At 36.5% G+C, this 15,409-nt stretch overlaps 1 protein-coding gene across 2 annotated transcripts in view; it reads right to left on the bottom strand.

Annotated features, from left to right (window-relative positions):
* HOOK3 (hook microtubule tethering protein 3) overlaps positions 1-15,409 on the bottom strand; it is a 69,556-nt gene that overhangs the window by 888 nt on the left and 53,259 nt on the right. For both annotated transcript variants that reach the window (XM_060763687.2, XM_060763686.2), the window contains 10 exons: positions 14,764-14,874; positions 13,656-13,743; positions 12,011-12,080; positions 10,765-10,905; positions 8,809-8,896; positions 5,638-5,672; positions 4,602-4,684; positions 3,308-3,408; positions 2,195-2,299; positions 1,041-1,112 (listed from right to left, as the gene is read on the bottom strand). In XM_060763687.2, coding sequence (XP_060619670.2) covers positions 1,041-1,112; positions 2,195-2,299; positions 3,308-3,408; positions 4,602-4,684; positions 5,638-5,672; positions 8,809-8,896; positions 10,765-10,905; positions 12,011-12,080; positions 13,656-13,743; positions 14,764-14,874 — 894 coding nt within the window. The remainder of the gene's footprint in view (positions 1-1,040; positions 1,113-2,194; positions 2,300-3,307; positions 3,409-4,601; positions 4,685-5,637; positions 5,673-8,808; positions 8,897-10,764; positions 10,906-12,010; positions 12,081-13,655; positions 13,744-14,763; positions 14,875-15,409) is intronic.

Below are 15,409 nucleotides of genomic sequence, written 5' to 3'. Positions count from 1 at the left end.
GTTTTAATGCTATATTTTTAATGGGTTTGGTTTTAACGTTTTTGTTTATTTACCAATGTATTAATATATGGAATTGAACTGTTGCCTTTGTAAGGCCATCCTGAGTCCCCTTCGGGGTTGAGAAGGGCGGGATATAAATGTGGTAAATAAATAAATAAATACATACATAAAGATGGGCATACAGTGCTAAGGGCAAAGGCAAAACTCACAAATTGTATATCATCATTTACTTAGACATGTAGAACATGCCAAGAATCCATAGCCCATCATTTGTATTATCCTTGGCGATTGCTAAGACCATCCCACAAATGTGGTTAGCCAGACCAGCTGAATTATGGGTAGGGAAGTTGCCGTCCTCCAGAGCACAGCTTCTTAAACTTTTCCACTTACAATCCTTTCCACTCAAGAACTTTTCATGGGATATAGATAGATAAAATAGGTATAAAAATCAAACTTTTACGGATAACAAACCATTTATTTATTTATTTAAAAATAATTCAGCATTTGCAAGACTTGCTGAATAGACTGATTTTCCTTTTTATGAAGTACAGCTGAAGCATTTTTTTGCAGAGTCCACTGTAAGCTCTGCACAACAGATTTGTGTAAAACAGTAATTACATAAAGTTCAGAAACCTTTTACTATTGCCAAATTTTTCAGGATCCCAACACTGAACTAAGGGAACCCCATTTGGGATCGGGACCCCCAGTTTAAGAAGCAGTGCTCCAGAGGATGTTGGACTCCAGCTCCCATCAGCCCCAGCCAGAAAGGACAATGATGAAGAATAGTGTAATCTGTAGTCTAGCAACACAATACCCACCTATTACCAATGAAGAGGATGAAGGCAAGATACGCCGGCTTGCCCAAGGCCGTTTAATAAATGCAAAGAAAGGATAAAGTGATAATGGAATGGGAGGCTTGAGCAGATCAGTGCTACCCACGTGGTGATCCCATGGATCAATGCCAGTTCTTTTCCAGAAAAGAATCAAATTGTTGTCACCATAAGTATATAAAAATGGTATGATACCACTAGATTACTTACCATATTGTACCAGGCACTGACAATGTATTTCTCTTCCATTTCTCTTTGACTCTTCGTTTTTTCAAACTCTTTCTGATTAAGAAAAGCAGTGATAGTATTTTTGATTATTTTATATGCATACTATAGGCTCTTATATAGTGTTCCATGATTAATCGCACAAAAACTGCACCGGTTTTGTTGCAGGAACTTGGGCTGAATGCTGGAAACGGAAAACAACTGACTCCTTGCTTAGAGTCATGATCAATAATTTCTGTATCTCAAAACTAGAGCTCATAGGGAAAATTTGGGGCCATTTTTGGAATCAGCAGGTCAAATATCCCCAGAAATAGGCCTAACATTTGAGGCATCAAAATGTGTGTTGGCCAGCGTGATCGAGTCAGCACAAGATGACGAACATTAATAATTATGGCAGAATATTGCCTATGTTTACCTTAAGGCTGCTACATATAAATTAACAGAAAAGAATGAACAATTCAGCACAAACAGAACTTCAAAACCATAAGCTAACTTTTAGTAAGGATGGGAAGAGTACCTTTGGAACTGAGAGAAAGATATTGTAGTATAGTTTTTGACGACAAACCTGTTTTTTCAGATGCTTGGAATAAGGAAGTAAAACTAAATATATGGAAGTTCATGCTACATTTTCTTTCATTTCATCTCAAAGGTGTTGTAATATTCTTTTGTACACTATTATACCAGACTTTCAATTCGACTCCCATCTTATCACAGAAAATCAAAGGGACCGATTTCTACAAAGCCCTGTGCAGGGTTCCATTGAAATAATAATAATAATAATAATAATAATCATCATCATCATCATCATCATCATCATCATCATCATCATCATCATCATCTTTATTTATACCCCGCCACCATCTCCCCAATGGGGACTCGATGTGGCTTACATGGGGCCAAGCCCGGACAATGTTACAGCAAAATAAAACCAAAACATAAACAACAAGCAACATAATCAAAATTATATAGAAAAAAAGTATAGACACAATAACAAAATAACATTCCAATAAACACAATCACGATAGCAGTGGGAGGGCCACATGTACAGGATAAAATGATTAAAAGACTCTAATGAGATAAAAATAGGAGCAGGTTATTTACAGGGAGCTCATAAAAAACACACAGGGTTGTGAAATTACCTCTAAAGAGTGGAACATCCTTTCACGTTCCTGCAGCTGATTCTTCAGTGCCTGAATCTCAGGCGCTGAGCCCTGGTTCTGCTTGGGATCTAAGGTACGGATAACCTGTAAGAGGAAAGGGGCACACGCTAAACATACAACTTATGCTACCAGCACACAATTTTTTTTAATAACAGGTCAGAATATTTGTTCAAGTAGCTCATCATCATCTAGGCCAGGCATGGGCAAACTTCAGCCCTCCAAGTATTTCTGAGTTCAACTCCCACAATTCCTAACAGCCTACCAAAGTTTGTCCATGCCTGCCCTAGGCTCTCCAAATCTGGCCCCAAAGCAATAGAAAATAGCCTTTTTCTTGTTATCCTTTGGTGGCAAGCTGACTTTTCAAAATTCTAAGGCTCACAGCTTTCAAATGGAGGAGGTGAATAGACAATAGTTTTGTTTATTTACAGATTATTTTAATGATATGTTCAAAACTTCTTTATTATGTTCATTACGTTTTAATGGGAATATTTAGAACCGTTTAGCTATGCTGTCTTGCTTTTCATTTTTTAAGTCACCTTGAGTCTTGATGTCTTGGAGGAAGGCAGGGCAAAAAATAAATATTGTGATGTTGATGCTAACTACCTAGTATTAACATCAGTCCTTCAGCATCTTAGGCAGCAAATGGTCTTCCCCAACAATGCTAGATGACATTCCTTCTAAGAGCTTGATGACAAGAATTGATCCAGGAAATGTATCGACTCTCCCACAAAACAGAGAACCTCTGGACTTGCATGCTCTGTTTTCTATGCACATTCCTTCATTGCATGTGAAGTGAATGCCAATGTCAGGCACTTTCCTGTTTATTTTATGCCAGTCCTCTCCTGGACCTAGATATTGAAACCACTTGCTTAGCAAATTCAAAATCCAGAGATATGGAGGATCTGAAGCGTAAACTTGCAGGATCACACAGTATAAATATTCACTTCAAAACGTGGTAAGAAAATAAAAACACATGGCCCATCCTTTATTTCACCATACAGACTTGTGACTGTGACATGAGTATAGTTCCAATGAAAGCTGCAACTCATATTATCTTACAACTGTCAACCTTAACATAACACAGATACTTACACTTTTAGCTTTTTCCAAGTATTTTTTGTATCTCTCCTCCATTTGCTTCATCTCTTCTTCTTTTTTACGTAAAGCCTCTTGCAATTCTTCTATTTTGAGTGCTTTATAAAAGGGGAAAATTCCAGATTTGTTTCAAAGACATAAGGTTTAGCTAAACATAAAAAAATGGATTTATCTATGGGACAATCTAGATTATTTTGTACAGGCAAGGTACACTGTAAGGGAAGTCAACATTTTTAATAATGGGAAAGATTCCTAGCATCACAGTAATCTCTCTTCCCAAATTTAAACATAATGGTCAAACCAGTCTAAACCACCATATTTTTATTAACATAGGCTCTCCCTAATCCAACAGCCTGAAATATGAGTTCTCTCCTTATTGATAAAGTGATCTGAAAATGCAAACCTTTCTGTAAACCATCTAGACCAGCGTTTGGGGGTCAGGATTCCTGGTGGTTGTGAGGGGGGTTTCAGAGGGGTCACCAAAGACCATAAAAAACATATTTCTCGTGGTCTTAGGAACCCCTTTAGCAGAGAAGGTTAAAAATCTCTCCATCTCTCCTTCTCTTCCTTTTTGGAAACAGTGAATCCTCCCACCAAAAGCTCTCCTTCATGGGAGTTCTGTGTGAGAGGTTTGGTCCAATTCTATCGTTGGTGGGATTCAGAATGCTCTTTGATTTTAGGTGAACTATAAATCCCAGCAACTACAACTCCAACATATCAAGATTTTCCCCAAACTCCACCAGTGTTCACATTTGGGCATATTGAGTATTCATGCCAAATTTGGTCCAGTGAATGAAAATACATCTTGCATATCAGATATTTACATTACAATTCATAATAGTAGCAAAATTACCGTTATGAAGTAAGAACGAAATAATTTTATGGCTGGGGTTAACCACAACATGAGGAACTGTATTAAGAGTCACAGCACTATATCATTCAATTTAATGGCCAAGTTCAATTCCAGATGGTTCTTAAGGGGCACATTCCAGTGGCAGGTAGATCCAAATACAATTAAGACAAAAAAATTAGTATGCTTTTTCTTAAAGGGTTTTTTTTTTATTAATAACAAAAGTTAGCAAGCTGCAAAATGGTGGTGTCATGGGTCCTGGTGAACCTCTGAGATGTGGATTTTGACCCCAATATTCTTAATTTAATGCTGCGAGATGATGCTCCATACCCCACTACAAACCCAGAGCTTCAAATTACTCTGCAAGTTATTTAAAAAGTCAATGACTTTGCAATAGCAAAATTAAATATATCTTATGAGATGAAACAGAACACTACTCACAGCTATTATTGTACCGAGGCTCTAAATCTTCAATGATAGCTCGTTTCTTCTGGAGCTCATTATTAGCTTCATGTAGTTTTTCACTGTCAAAATATAAACAAGTACTACATAAATTCAAAATAAATTTTAAAATAGGAATAGGAAATTGTGATTTTACAATTCTGGGTAATTTCCTACCATAATAAAATACTGAATTTCCCCAAATCGAAAGTGCATTCACCCCCTTTCTGAAGCTTCAATGTTAGGAAAAAACTATTTTCTTAGAATATTTTTTTTAAATCTCTGCCTGTCCAATATCTCTTGTTTATCTGTTTCAATGTGGCTCTTTGAGGCATTATTTTTGTGGTGTGAGGAAGGAAGGTAAAGAAGCTCAATATAAGTCCATTTTATTAAGTCTATGGGCCTGTTGGAGAAGAAGCAAAAGCAGGAAGCAGTGCTTAGCTAAAATACAGGTAAACAGTTGCCTGATGAGGCTGAAATGGTGGGATCCTGAGGCTGGAGTAATACTGCTTCCTCCTCCTCCCTTTCAGAGATAAGATCTAAACTGGCAAATCTAAGGTGCCATAAAATATACAGTGAATCCCATTGTTAAGCCCCTTAAATTGGAAAAAGTGCAGCTTACAGTAAATGAAACACTGTACAAAAACTATCAATAAAATTAAGGCTGCCATTTATCCATGCCACACCTTTTTAAAATTCAAACACAGCAATCATACACACCAGATTCATTAACCCCCAGCCACTCCTGCTAAGTTCACCCTGCCACTGGTATCAGGGTTACTGGGGAGGAGGGAATGGCTACACCCAAAAGTTCCTTCTTGCCCATTCTGTCCTGGCAGGATTTTGGAAGTAACTTTTTATACCACTTTACGATCACTTTATCACAGAAAACTATTTTATATCTGATGAAAAGGAAAATGCCATTTTGAAACAATCTATCAACCCATTGAAAATGTATTTCCAATTTTTATTTGTTTACTTAAGGCATTTATATACTTCTTGTTAGGAAAAAAGTGGGAAACAATGTAATACTTACAGATGTTCATCAAGTTTCTTTTTCAAAATTACGGACTGTAAATGGAAGAAAAAATGATTATTTGGAACATTCCTATTGATGTAGATTGACAATGCTGAGGGTAGAACAAACGAGCATCGTATACTAGATTCTAAGATCCTACAATATTATGTGTTAATAACATATGACAGCTATATGACATTGCATATATTACATATTAATTATATGTACATATTTAAAATATTGTATTGTATCTTTATTGTATTTAATAAATCTATTATTAAATACAAATTTATTGTATTTAATAAATCTATAAAACATTATTTATGTATATGCAGAAGTAAGAATTTTATAGTTTAATAAAGCATTCATTTCTAAAAATTGGTGCATTTATTATCTTTCATACATACACTTAAATAATATACTTGTGAAAATCTCGGAATTTCATCTGAAACCTATTCTACATTCCCGCCTCTGAACCATCTCTGTATTTTTAGGAATTCTTTAATCCATGGATGGTTAGCATGTGACATTTCAGATGTTTCTGGATTGTAACTTCAATAGTGATTTGCTATGAAAAGCTGTTAAGACATGCAGTCCAAAAACCTCTGGAGTCCCACATGCTCTTTGTCCCTGTTTTATGTCTTGAGAAGATGAAGCAATGGTAGCAACTCTGCTCCAACTTGGCACATTGTTAAGGGTCAGGAGAAGTGTTTCCAGCTATGGCTGGAAGTTGCAAAAAGGCAGAAAGGGGTTCTTTACAAAAATGCATTGATTTTGGAATTTTCTGTGAAACCAACTTCACTAGCAAAGTAAACTATGACTTGTTTGTTGTTCACAGGAATAAAGGAGAAAACAGAAAGTGGATTGCAGCATCCAGACTATCATAAATAATTTTAAGAAAACAGAAAAAGGATTGCAAGACATTAAGTATAGATAAAAATTGATAGTAATTGAAGCAGTCCTTGCCAATGACTTCACCTATATTTTTAAATAGTAGTAAATTTTATTGATTATCCCTTAGGCCATATCACAATACCAAACCAAACAAAAAGGCTTGATAAAACTTGAATATACATCATGTTTAAGCATCACCCCTACAATTTAACTCCATTAAGCCTCACATATGTGGTTCTCAGATGTATCACTATGCTTAAAAACAGGGCTGTTTTATGTTATTTTTGGATCTTGGCCACACATAAAATATGTTGTTTTGATGTGGGATTCTCAATAAATTGTCCGTTTGATATATGAACCAAGGTACAAGTCTCTCACTTTCTGGTAAAATTTTCCATCAAATAATGTGTGTGTTATACCCTCAATTTCAGGTGCTCTGCCGATACAAATCTGTTCATTATAACAGATGCTGTTAAATCTCTCATATCTGACCATTGTATCAAGCTGATGAAATCTAGCTTGAGTAAATACCTCCCTAAAATGTTTAGGCATTTGAATTTTTAGATAGTTGGCAATTTTTAAGTGAGCGTGCAGCTCTCTTTCCTCAAACACTGCGACAATGACAGGACTCACAAAAACAGTTGACACGCATTGTCTGTCAACTGTTTGCTAAACGAACAGGTAGCACATAGTAGGTGAAAATGCAACATAAATAAGAACTAAAGTTTTATCCATTTAAACTCAGAAAAAGTCAGAGCCACAAATGGATACTGACTAATTCAGAACAGGGTGAAGTAAAGAGGAAGCCATACTCACAATAGCCTTGAGCAGAAACCCATGCCAAGAGACAAAGACGACAGATTAGTACGAAGCAGAACAGCAGCCAACAGAAGACACAATTTAATACATTTTCAGGAAACACATAGAAAGCAAGGCATTCCCACAGAGCATGCACATTTCCTCCTTTCTGTGCTTTCTTTGCCTTTTAGAGAGTTTCAGAAGGCCATTACAAATGCGTTTCAAGTACATAAATGAATGTCATAAACAAGATACTGTTAAAAACAAAGTACACAAACTAGAATTTCAAAACAGGAAGGCTGCAATCATTGTAAGCAGATGCCATGACAGTATTAAAGTTCCTATATCAGGAATTTTTGGTTTAAAAAAATGTGCAAAAACTACCAAAAGTAGTTAAGATTGATTGGCGTACACCTAATGTTGATATCAATAAATAGATTACAGCCTATTTCACTCCAGTCAAGTTCTTATTTGAATCAAACATTATTACCGCATGGTATCCTTTGAAGATTACAACCAACAGTGATTGTTTGTGCAGTAAATACTTCCAAAACATTACTATGCTTTTTCTAAGACAAAAGGGGGGAAATCATACTCTTCGCCCCTTTCTGGGTGCACACAGTTCTTCTGCACAGTGCATTCACCAAAGAGACAATCATTCCCATTTGTTCTAGTCACCTTACTGGAAGGGAAAAGAATTGTCTAAACTAAAAATTCCCCCTTCCTTTTCTTTCAATCAGGTGGACTGAATTGCTACTCTCAAAGCCCATGATATCTACCTTCACTCAAGAGCAGTGGTTCCCAATCTTTTTTTGACCAGGAATTACTTGACTAGGGACCATTTTGACCGGGGACCACTCTCCAACATTAGTACCAAAAGGGCTACGAATCAGTTTTTGATCAACTTTAGATTCGGTTTGGTTATTTGTGGTGCTAATTCAGAAAACTGCATTGGTGAGACCACATCAGTTCTAGTTTCTGATACAGAGCATATCCCATCCAGTAGTTGCCGTCTGCTCACCCACAGAAAACCCTATTTAATAAGTCTCGGCACTATAAGAGGGTTTCGTGAGACCAGTCTCTCTCATTGCAATGGTATAGTAATGGTCAGACCATGGACCATATTTTAGTTCTGGAAGTCTACTGGTGGTCCATGGACCACAGGTTAGGAACCACTGTTCTAGAGATTGGAGTGGGAATTGCTGAGTTTAGTCTGCGATGTAGGAATTACACCAATCCTACCAGGGATATAAATAAAACAGAGACCTGAGTGCATGATTCAGTCTTGAATTTGCCAGTAACATTCATGTGACTAAACTAGATTGGGAATGAGAGTTTGATTCACCACTGAAACTACTACTACTTCACTTTAACATTTGAAAATAGCAAAACTTGGCAGAAAAAATGGTGTAGGAGCTATTAGAATAGCAAGGGTTAGAATTTATAGGACAACTGCCTCCCACATCCCAAAAACTTGTTATTGTTATTTATGCTTACATCTTCTGCTTTTGAACCTTGCTCCTGTAATGATTTCTGTAATTCTTCAACTTGAGATTGTACTTCAAGCAGTCTCTGATTTACAAGCCTGTAAACAACGAACAACATATTACCTTTTAAAAGCTAGTCTTATTTCAATTCCCCAAACTTAATTTTACAATTTTTAAATTTTGCAAGTTTTGTAGAATTAGATACCTCTCTGCGCTCCTAAGATCTGATATCGTTCAAACAAGAGGCACAATATTTATTTACTTATTATTTACTGTATGTACTTGTTTCTAAGTCAAAAACACTTTGGGAAAAAAAGAAGCCCCAAAACTTTTACACAGGTCAATGCTGGAACAAGGACCCAGTGCGATGGCAATGAGAAGAGGCAGAGAAGCTCCCACTTCATTCCCTCTTCCTTGCCCAAATTGAAGAAAGGCAGGATCCTATTAAAATGGCCACTGCAGTTTCTCTGCAGAGAATCCTGGGAGAGGAATCTTTATTAAAAATGGCCATCATCAGTCTGCTCTACCTCAAATACCCAAAACAATTCTTGAGTTCAGTCTGAAAAAGAGAGGGAAGGCTGTCTTTCTCTGGTTCAGGTAAGAGTGTGAAAATGGAGTAGGAGCTTTTCACCTTGGAGTCTTCTCATTGCCTTCATGATGAGTCCCTAATAAAAGCAAATTGGTTTTCCTTGTTCCTCTTCCCCTCCTCTCCTTTTACCAGATTATATTCTTATTCATTTTCCTTATTTATATTTATTTCTCTATCTATATTTTTATAGATGTAGACATCTTTAGTTTGGCAATGCAATTTGCTTCCCCATCCACTCAACTGCAATCCCTCAAATGAACAGAGTTTCACTTCCTCTTTAACTCTTCTTAAGTATGTTCCTCTTAAGCATTTTTAAAAGGAGAGAAAATACTTCTTTGTTACATGCACCTAACTTCTACCCATGACTTATCCATGGACCATATAAAAATATGTAATTTTGGTCCCCAAACTTTCCCTCCACTTATACGTGAGATCCATTTATATAAGAGAATATATGGTATTTAAGTTGTCATTTTGTCTCTTCTCCAATTCAAGGACATGGTCAAGGAAGGGAGAGAAGGAAAACAGAGGCAAAAAACCTGGCTTTGCAGATTGTACCATTGGGAATCATTTGGTTTCCTGGAACATGGATCTGAGGTCTAATGCAGTTGGGCTTCTGGGAGGAGATGAGTTGCATCTCTGGTCACCAAAATTCGAGAAGGATATTGACAAACTAGAATGTGTCCACAGTAGGAGGACAAAAACAATCAAAGGATTAAAATCCAAGCCCCATGAGAAACAGCTGAGAGAGCTGGATACGTTTAGCTCGGAGAAGTGAAGGCTGAGAAGGGACATGGGAGCCATGGTTAAACGTTTGAAAAGATGTCACATTGAGGACAGTAGAAGTTTGTTTTCTGCTGCTGTAGCCTTATGGTCTTTTCCAACTCTATAATTCTGTGTTTCATTACATAGTGCAAACATAGGTGAATTTCATCTCCATAGCTCCACAATGAACAGAGAAGTTTTGAAGGGAAAATAGAAATATCCACAAAAATGCAAAACAACTTGCCAGGGATAGTTACTCAATCTTGGTACTTAGACACAATGGCCTCCATTCAAATTTTTACTGTTGGTCCACTGTCTCCCTGAGGCAAAAATCCAAGATGTAATAGAGAGGATGAGATGATGATGTCACCATAAGTACTTATGTCTTCCTTTGCAACAAATAATGTGTAATTGGCTGGAAGAAACAAATACTATTTCTGTGTCATGTGATCCATGAAAGATACAGAAGATCACAGCATGTCTTAAAGTAGTGTGTTTCTTCTTACATAAGGCAGGGCTCATATTGTTTGCAAAAGGAAAGCAGTGTCGATAAGCAAGGAGAATATGCTCCCCCCCCCTACCATGTTGAGAAGGAAAATCGCCCCTTTCTACCTGTTTTCTGTCTCCAGTTCATTCTTTCTAAGATTGGCATCATCCAAAAGGCTCTGCAACAAGGCAATCTTATCGTTATCAGATCCTTCTTGGTTAAGTTTTAGAATCTTGTTTTCATGTTGAAGGCGAAGAAGTTTTTCCCTAAAAGATCACAGTAAGAACCATTGGAAAGTATCAATCATGGACTATGACTAACACTGCTATTACCACACAAAATATGAATAATATCCTAACTCTCCTATAACCAAGTGGCTATTTAAAGCCCTGGCTGTAAATAAAAATGATTAAAAAAACCCAATTCTAATTAATATTTTAAAGATATTTTAAATTGAAAACAGACCCAGAAATACTGCTTAACACAAAAACCATTCAGGCAATGCACCCCACAAAGCCTAAATAAGATACTCAAATAACACCTAAATGCACCAGATGCAATCCTTGTGAAGCAATCATGAAGGACTGCCAGATAAAACAGAGTAGAAAACGATCAAAACAGAATAGCAGAAGTGTTTACAGACTGGGCTCACAGTAAATAACAGTAAGGGAGTCTAGTTCACTCCTAACAGGATTGTTTTACAAAAGAACAAAACAAAAAAGAAATTATTAAGTTTGTGCTATGAGAGGCTTAACCTCTGTGTCAAGATAAAGTGAAGAGGAATTCACAGTTCATGGATCCCTGCAGTTCTTTCAAATGGAATTCAAGGGGACATGTACATGCAGGAATACATATAACTTTTTTAAAATATAGAAAAATATCTTCTTCAGTGATCTTTAAATGGTACAACCCCATTTGTACTTTGTCCAGAATCTAATTGGCAGTCAGTGGAATGACTTTAGGATAGGTGTGATATGCTCACTCCTAGATGTTCCTCTAACCAATCTGGCTGCCGTATTTTGATCAAGCTGCAGTTTCTGAACTTGGTACAAGGGTAGCACAATGTAAAGTGCATTGCAGAAGTCCAACCTTGAGGTTACCAGCATATGCATTACCATCTTTCTGGTCCTCCAAATCTAGGAAGGGGCACAGCTAGCATATGAGTTGAAGCTTGATAGTAAGCACCACAAAGTGGTGCACTAACAACATTTCAAAGTGGGAAGGCTGCAGCATTCCCACTGGATCAGAAAAGCTGAAATTATTTATGACATCTTAGAAAAGGTCATTAAGTTACAAACTGAAAAAAATGAGGCGAGTTTGATATAACTGCTCATCTTGCCCAGATAGAAACAGCTTTATGTTTAAGTTTACCTGATTTCAGGGGTAACAATTTCTGCTGCTAAACTGTCAGAGGACTCCTGACCTGCCAGTGGCAACAATCCTGTTTTGGGGAACAAAAGAGAAAAAACTGTTTGGATGTTTAACTTATGGCATGACTAAGCACTTCTGATTTCTGTGCATACTTACCTTGTTTTTTTTTTCAACCAAGAAGTAATTTTTGAAGTTTCTTGGTGGAAAATATGCCACATCCCAGGCTTAAATCAGCTTGGGGAAGGGAGGTACATGCAATTAAGGCGGCTAGTGCAAAAACTTTGTTTTGAACAAAAAAATTTTAAAATATTGCATGTAAAATTACTTTCAGGCCATGTGTATATGGTACATATGAAACATAAATGAATTTTTACATAGAACAGACCTTGAGTCTCCTCGAAGATTGAGTAAATACAGTTGGGCATCCCCTGGACAACGTTTTTTTGTAAACGGCTAATCTTTCCAACCCAAAAGTATTGCTTTACAAATGCAGTGCTTTTGACATGAAATAAATAAGTCTCCAAGGTATTTCATTATGTATGTATATGCAAATCCAGGTATTCCTACATAAAATTGTAAAACCCCAAATTTCTAGTCCCAAGCATTTCAGATAAGGGATACTCAATCTGTACTTTATTCTTTATGGAGTCTATGAACCATGGCAGCTAACAGTTTTAACTAAAAGAAAAATGAGACAGAAATATGGTATCTCACCAGGTAATAATCACACTTTTTAAAAAAGGTTCCAGCTAGATTAATAAAAAGTTCCAGCTAGAGGGCTTCACTCACCTGGGTCTGAGTGAAGCCCCATAGGCAGAATACTATTTTGGGGGCAAAAAAAAAGTGTGTGTGGGGTAACTATTACGTGATGGCAACTATTATGTCGTGAAATATGGCATATTTTTTAAGATGTCATGAGGTATTTATGACTCTCACGATTACTATTCTTTGTCTCATCTTACTATGCACAACGGAGATGAACCCTTCTCATCAATGCACCCAATTCACTGATGACATCAGAAGGAATTATCCTCTACTCTATGAAAGGGGCAGAAGACTGCAGCAAATCTGGGGCCAATTTTCTGTTCCTCACATGCACCAGGAGGCACACAAACAGCCAAAAATACCATAAAAGAAAAAAAGAAAAGAAAAGAAAAGAAAAACACAAACATCAGAAAGCCATCTCTGGTTTTGAAAGTTTTACTGTGAAATCTTAAATAGCACAGGAAGCCCTCATATCCTGCTTAAATGGTAAACTATTGCTCTTGGAGGTTACTGAGAGAAACAAATTTTGAAAAAATGTACTCTGGAGAGTCTAGAAGGCTCAAGGACTGCAAGATCACCCAGCATGTTTGAAGAAGCCCCACTTCTGCTCTGGGATAATTAAAGCAAATTACTCCTATTCATTTATTCCGATGTGAGCCAAAAGGTGCAAAGAGCAATAGAGATGTAATTAAAGAATTATACACATAGCACCGAACAGCCACAAAGCTGGATGGCATAATCATTATGTAAATCTGGTGCTAAAGAGCAGTGCCAAACCTTTTCTTGAACTACTAGAGGAATGATTTTTCAGACATTATAGCTCTCACATTCTTCACAAGATTTCAAAAGAATGGGCCTGTACACGCGACATTTTCTTTACCTGATGTAGTAAGTTGCCCCTCTTGTGCTTGTACACATCGAATCTCTTCAATGGTTTCTTTTAGCGAATCTCTTTCTGTTCTTAAGCGCTAATATAGAGAGGAAAAGGCCAATATTTGATTATTCAACTAGTCAAATTCATGATGCACAAGGCATTATGTCAACTGATGTAATTCTGAGGAAACATATTTCCGATGTGAAACAAACTTCTCAAATGTCAAACCAAATAATATTGTGCAGGGCTCTGATTAATACCAAGGATGTACCAGTGCAAACTATTTATTCATTCATTTATTTAAAGTATTTCTAGCTTGTTCTCCAGGGTGGGATAGAATCAATTAAAATAGCATGTTTAAAATAATTAAAAAATTAAAACAACTTGACATGGGGAAAAATGCAAAAGATGCCTAGATTTCAATAGGCCAAAGCTATGGCATAGCCAGTGAGCCATATCTTCACTTGATGCCAAATGATGTGAATGTCCTAATGGGGTTGCTGCACCTGAGAAGACCCATCCTGCTTTCCTTGATGGCATTTCCATTGACTGGAGAATTTGATTAAAAACTCCAGAAAAAAATATGGGAAAGGGGAGTAGGCAATGAGAGAAACAGGTGAAAAAGCGATGGGAAGTATGTGGGGTAGAGTGAAGTAGTAACAACAGCATGGCTTTGAAATAAGATATTAATATTACCCTCAGAGTAACACTGGGATGATTGACATTTAGAACTGACCATACCCAAGACTTTGGTTTTTAAAAAAGTATTATGGGCTCACTAGATGTTATATGAAACCCTAGGGGAAAGGAATAACTGAATGGCTGAAACGTGTCAATTAGATCAAGATTTCCCCACAGGAAAGAACAGCAGAAATGAAGCATGAAGAATTACCAAAATAATAATAATAATTGCAACACGTAAAAAATATTAGACACAGAACTGGGTCATGGAAACTTTCTTATTTTCCTCAAGAGCTCAGAAAAGACTCTTGGAAACTAAGAAGACAATTAACCACAATACACAAACATAACAAGATAGAGACATGTCATCTGAATTTTAAAATATGACATCAGTTTCAAGATATAAAAAGAAAAGCAATCCTAACATACGTACATCTTTTTCTTTTTGCAGACTGTCTACTTTTTCTTTTAACATCTTGTACTCAAATTCTAATTTGTCAGCTTTCTTGGATTCTTCAGACAATCTATTCTGAAGTTCAACTACCTAAAAGAACAAGATCAGCACATCAATCACCAACATGAAAACAAAAAAATATGAATGTTCCCAACAGCCAACAGCACAATTTAGATATAATAATAAACACTGGTTTATTATTATAAACATTATGACAACTCTCTATCGAATGGCCAACCTTCCCTTCTCATATTCTGGCAAAACATTTGTTAGGTTTGAGTTACACTAGAAACAATGATATAAAACAGAAGTTGTCATGGAAAATTTCAATTTACTGAAGTTTAGGATTATGATGAAAACTGAAACTATTTTTTCCAATTATGATTAGTTGAGACAAATCAGTTTCATAACTAATGATTCAGCAGTTGACTATTTTCAACCAGCCACAGTTCATCTCAATTCAAATATAAACTAAGCTGCTATTCATCTAAACCAGAAGCAAAACCTACTGATTTTTTTAATGTCCTCATCAAAAGAAGCAGAATGGAACTATATGAGCCAGAAACTGACCTGGGTTAATTTTAGTAGCAATAAACAATTACCATTGTTATGTTTAAACAACACC

The sequence above is a fragment of the Anolis sagrei genome, chromosome 2 (genome assembly GCF_037176765.1).
Source record: "Anolis sagrei isolate rAnoSag1 chromosome 2, rAnoSag1.mat, whole genome shotgun sequence".
Lineage (NCBI taxonomy): Eukaryota > Metazoa > Chordata > Lepidosauria > Squamata > Dactyloidae > Anolis > Anolis sagrei.
Note: the sequence above shows the minus strand (reverse complement) of the source record. Positions and strands in the feature narration are given on the sequence as shown.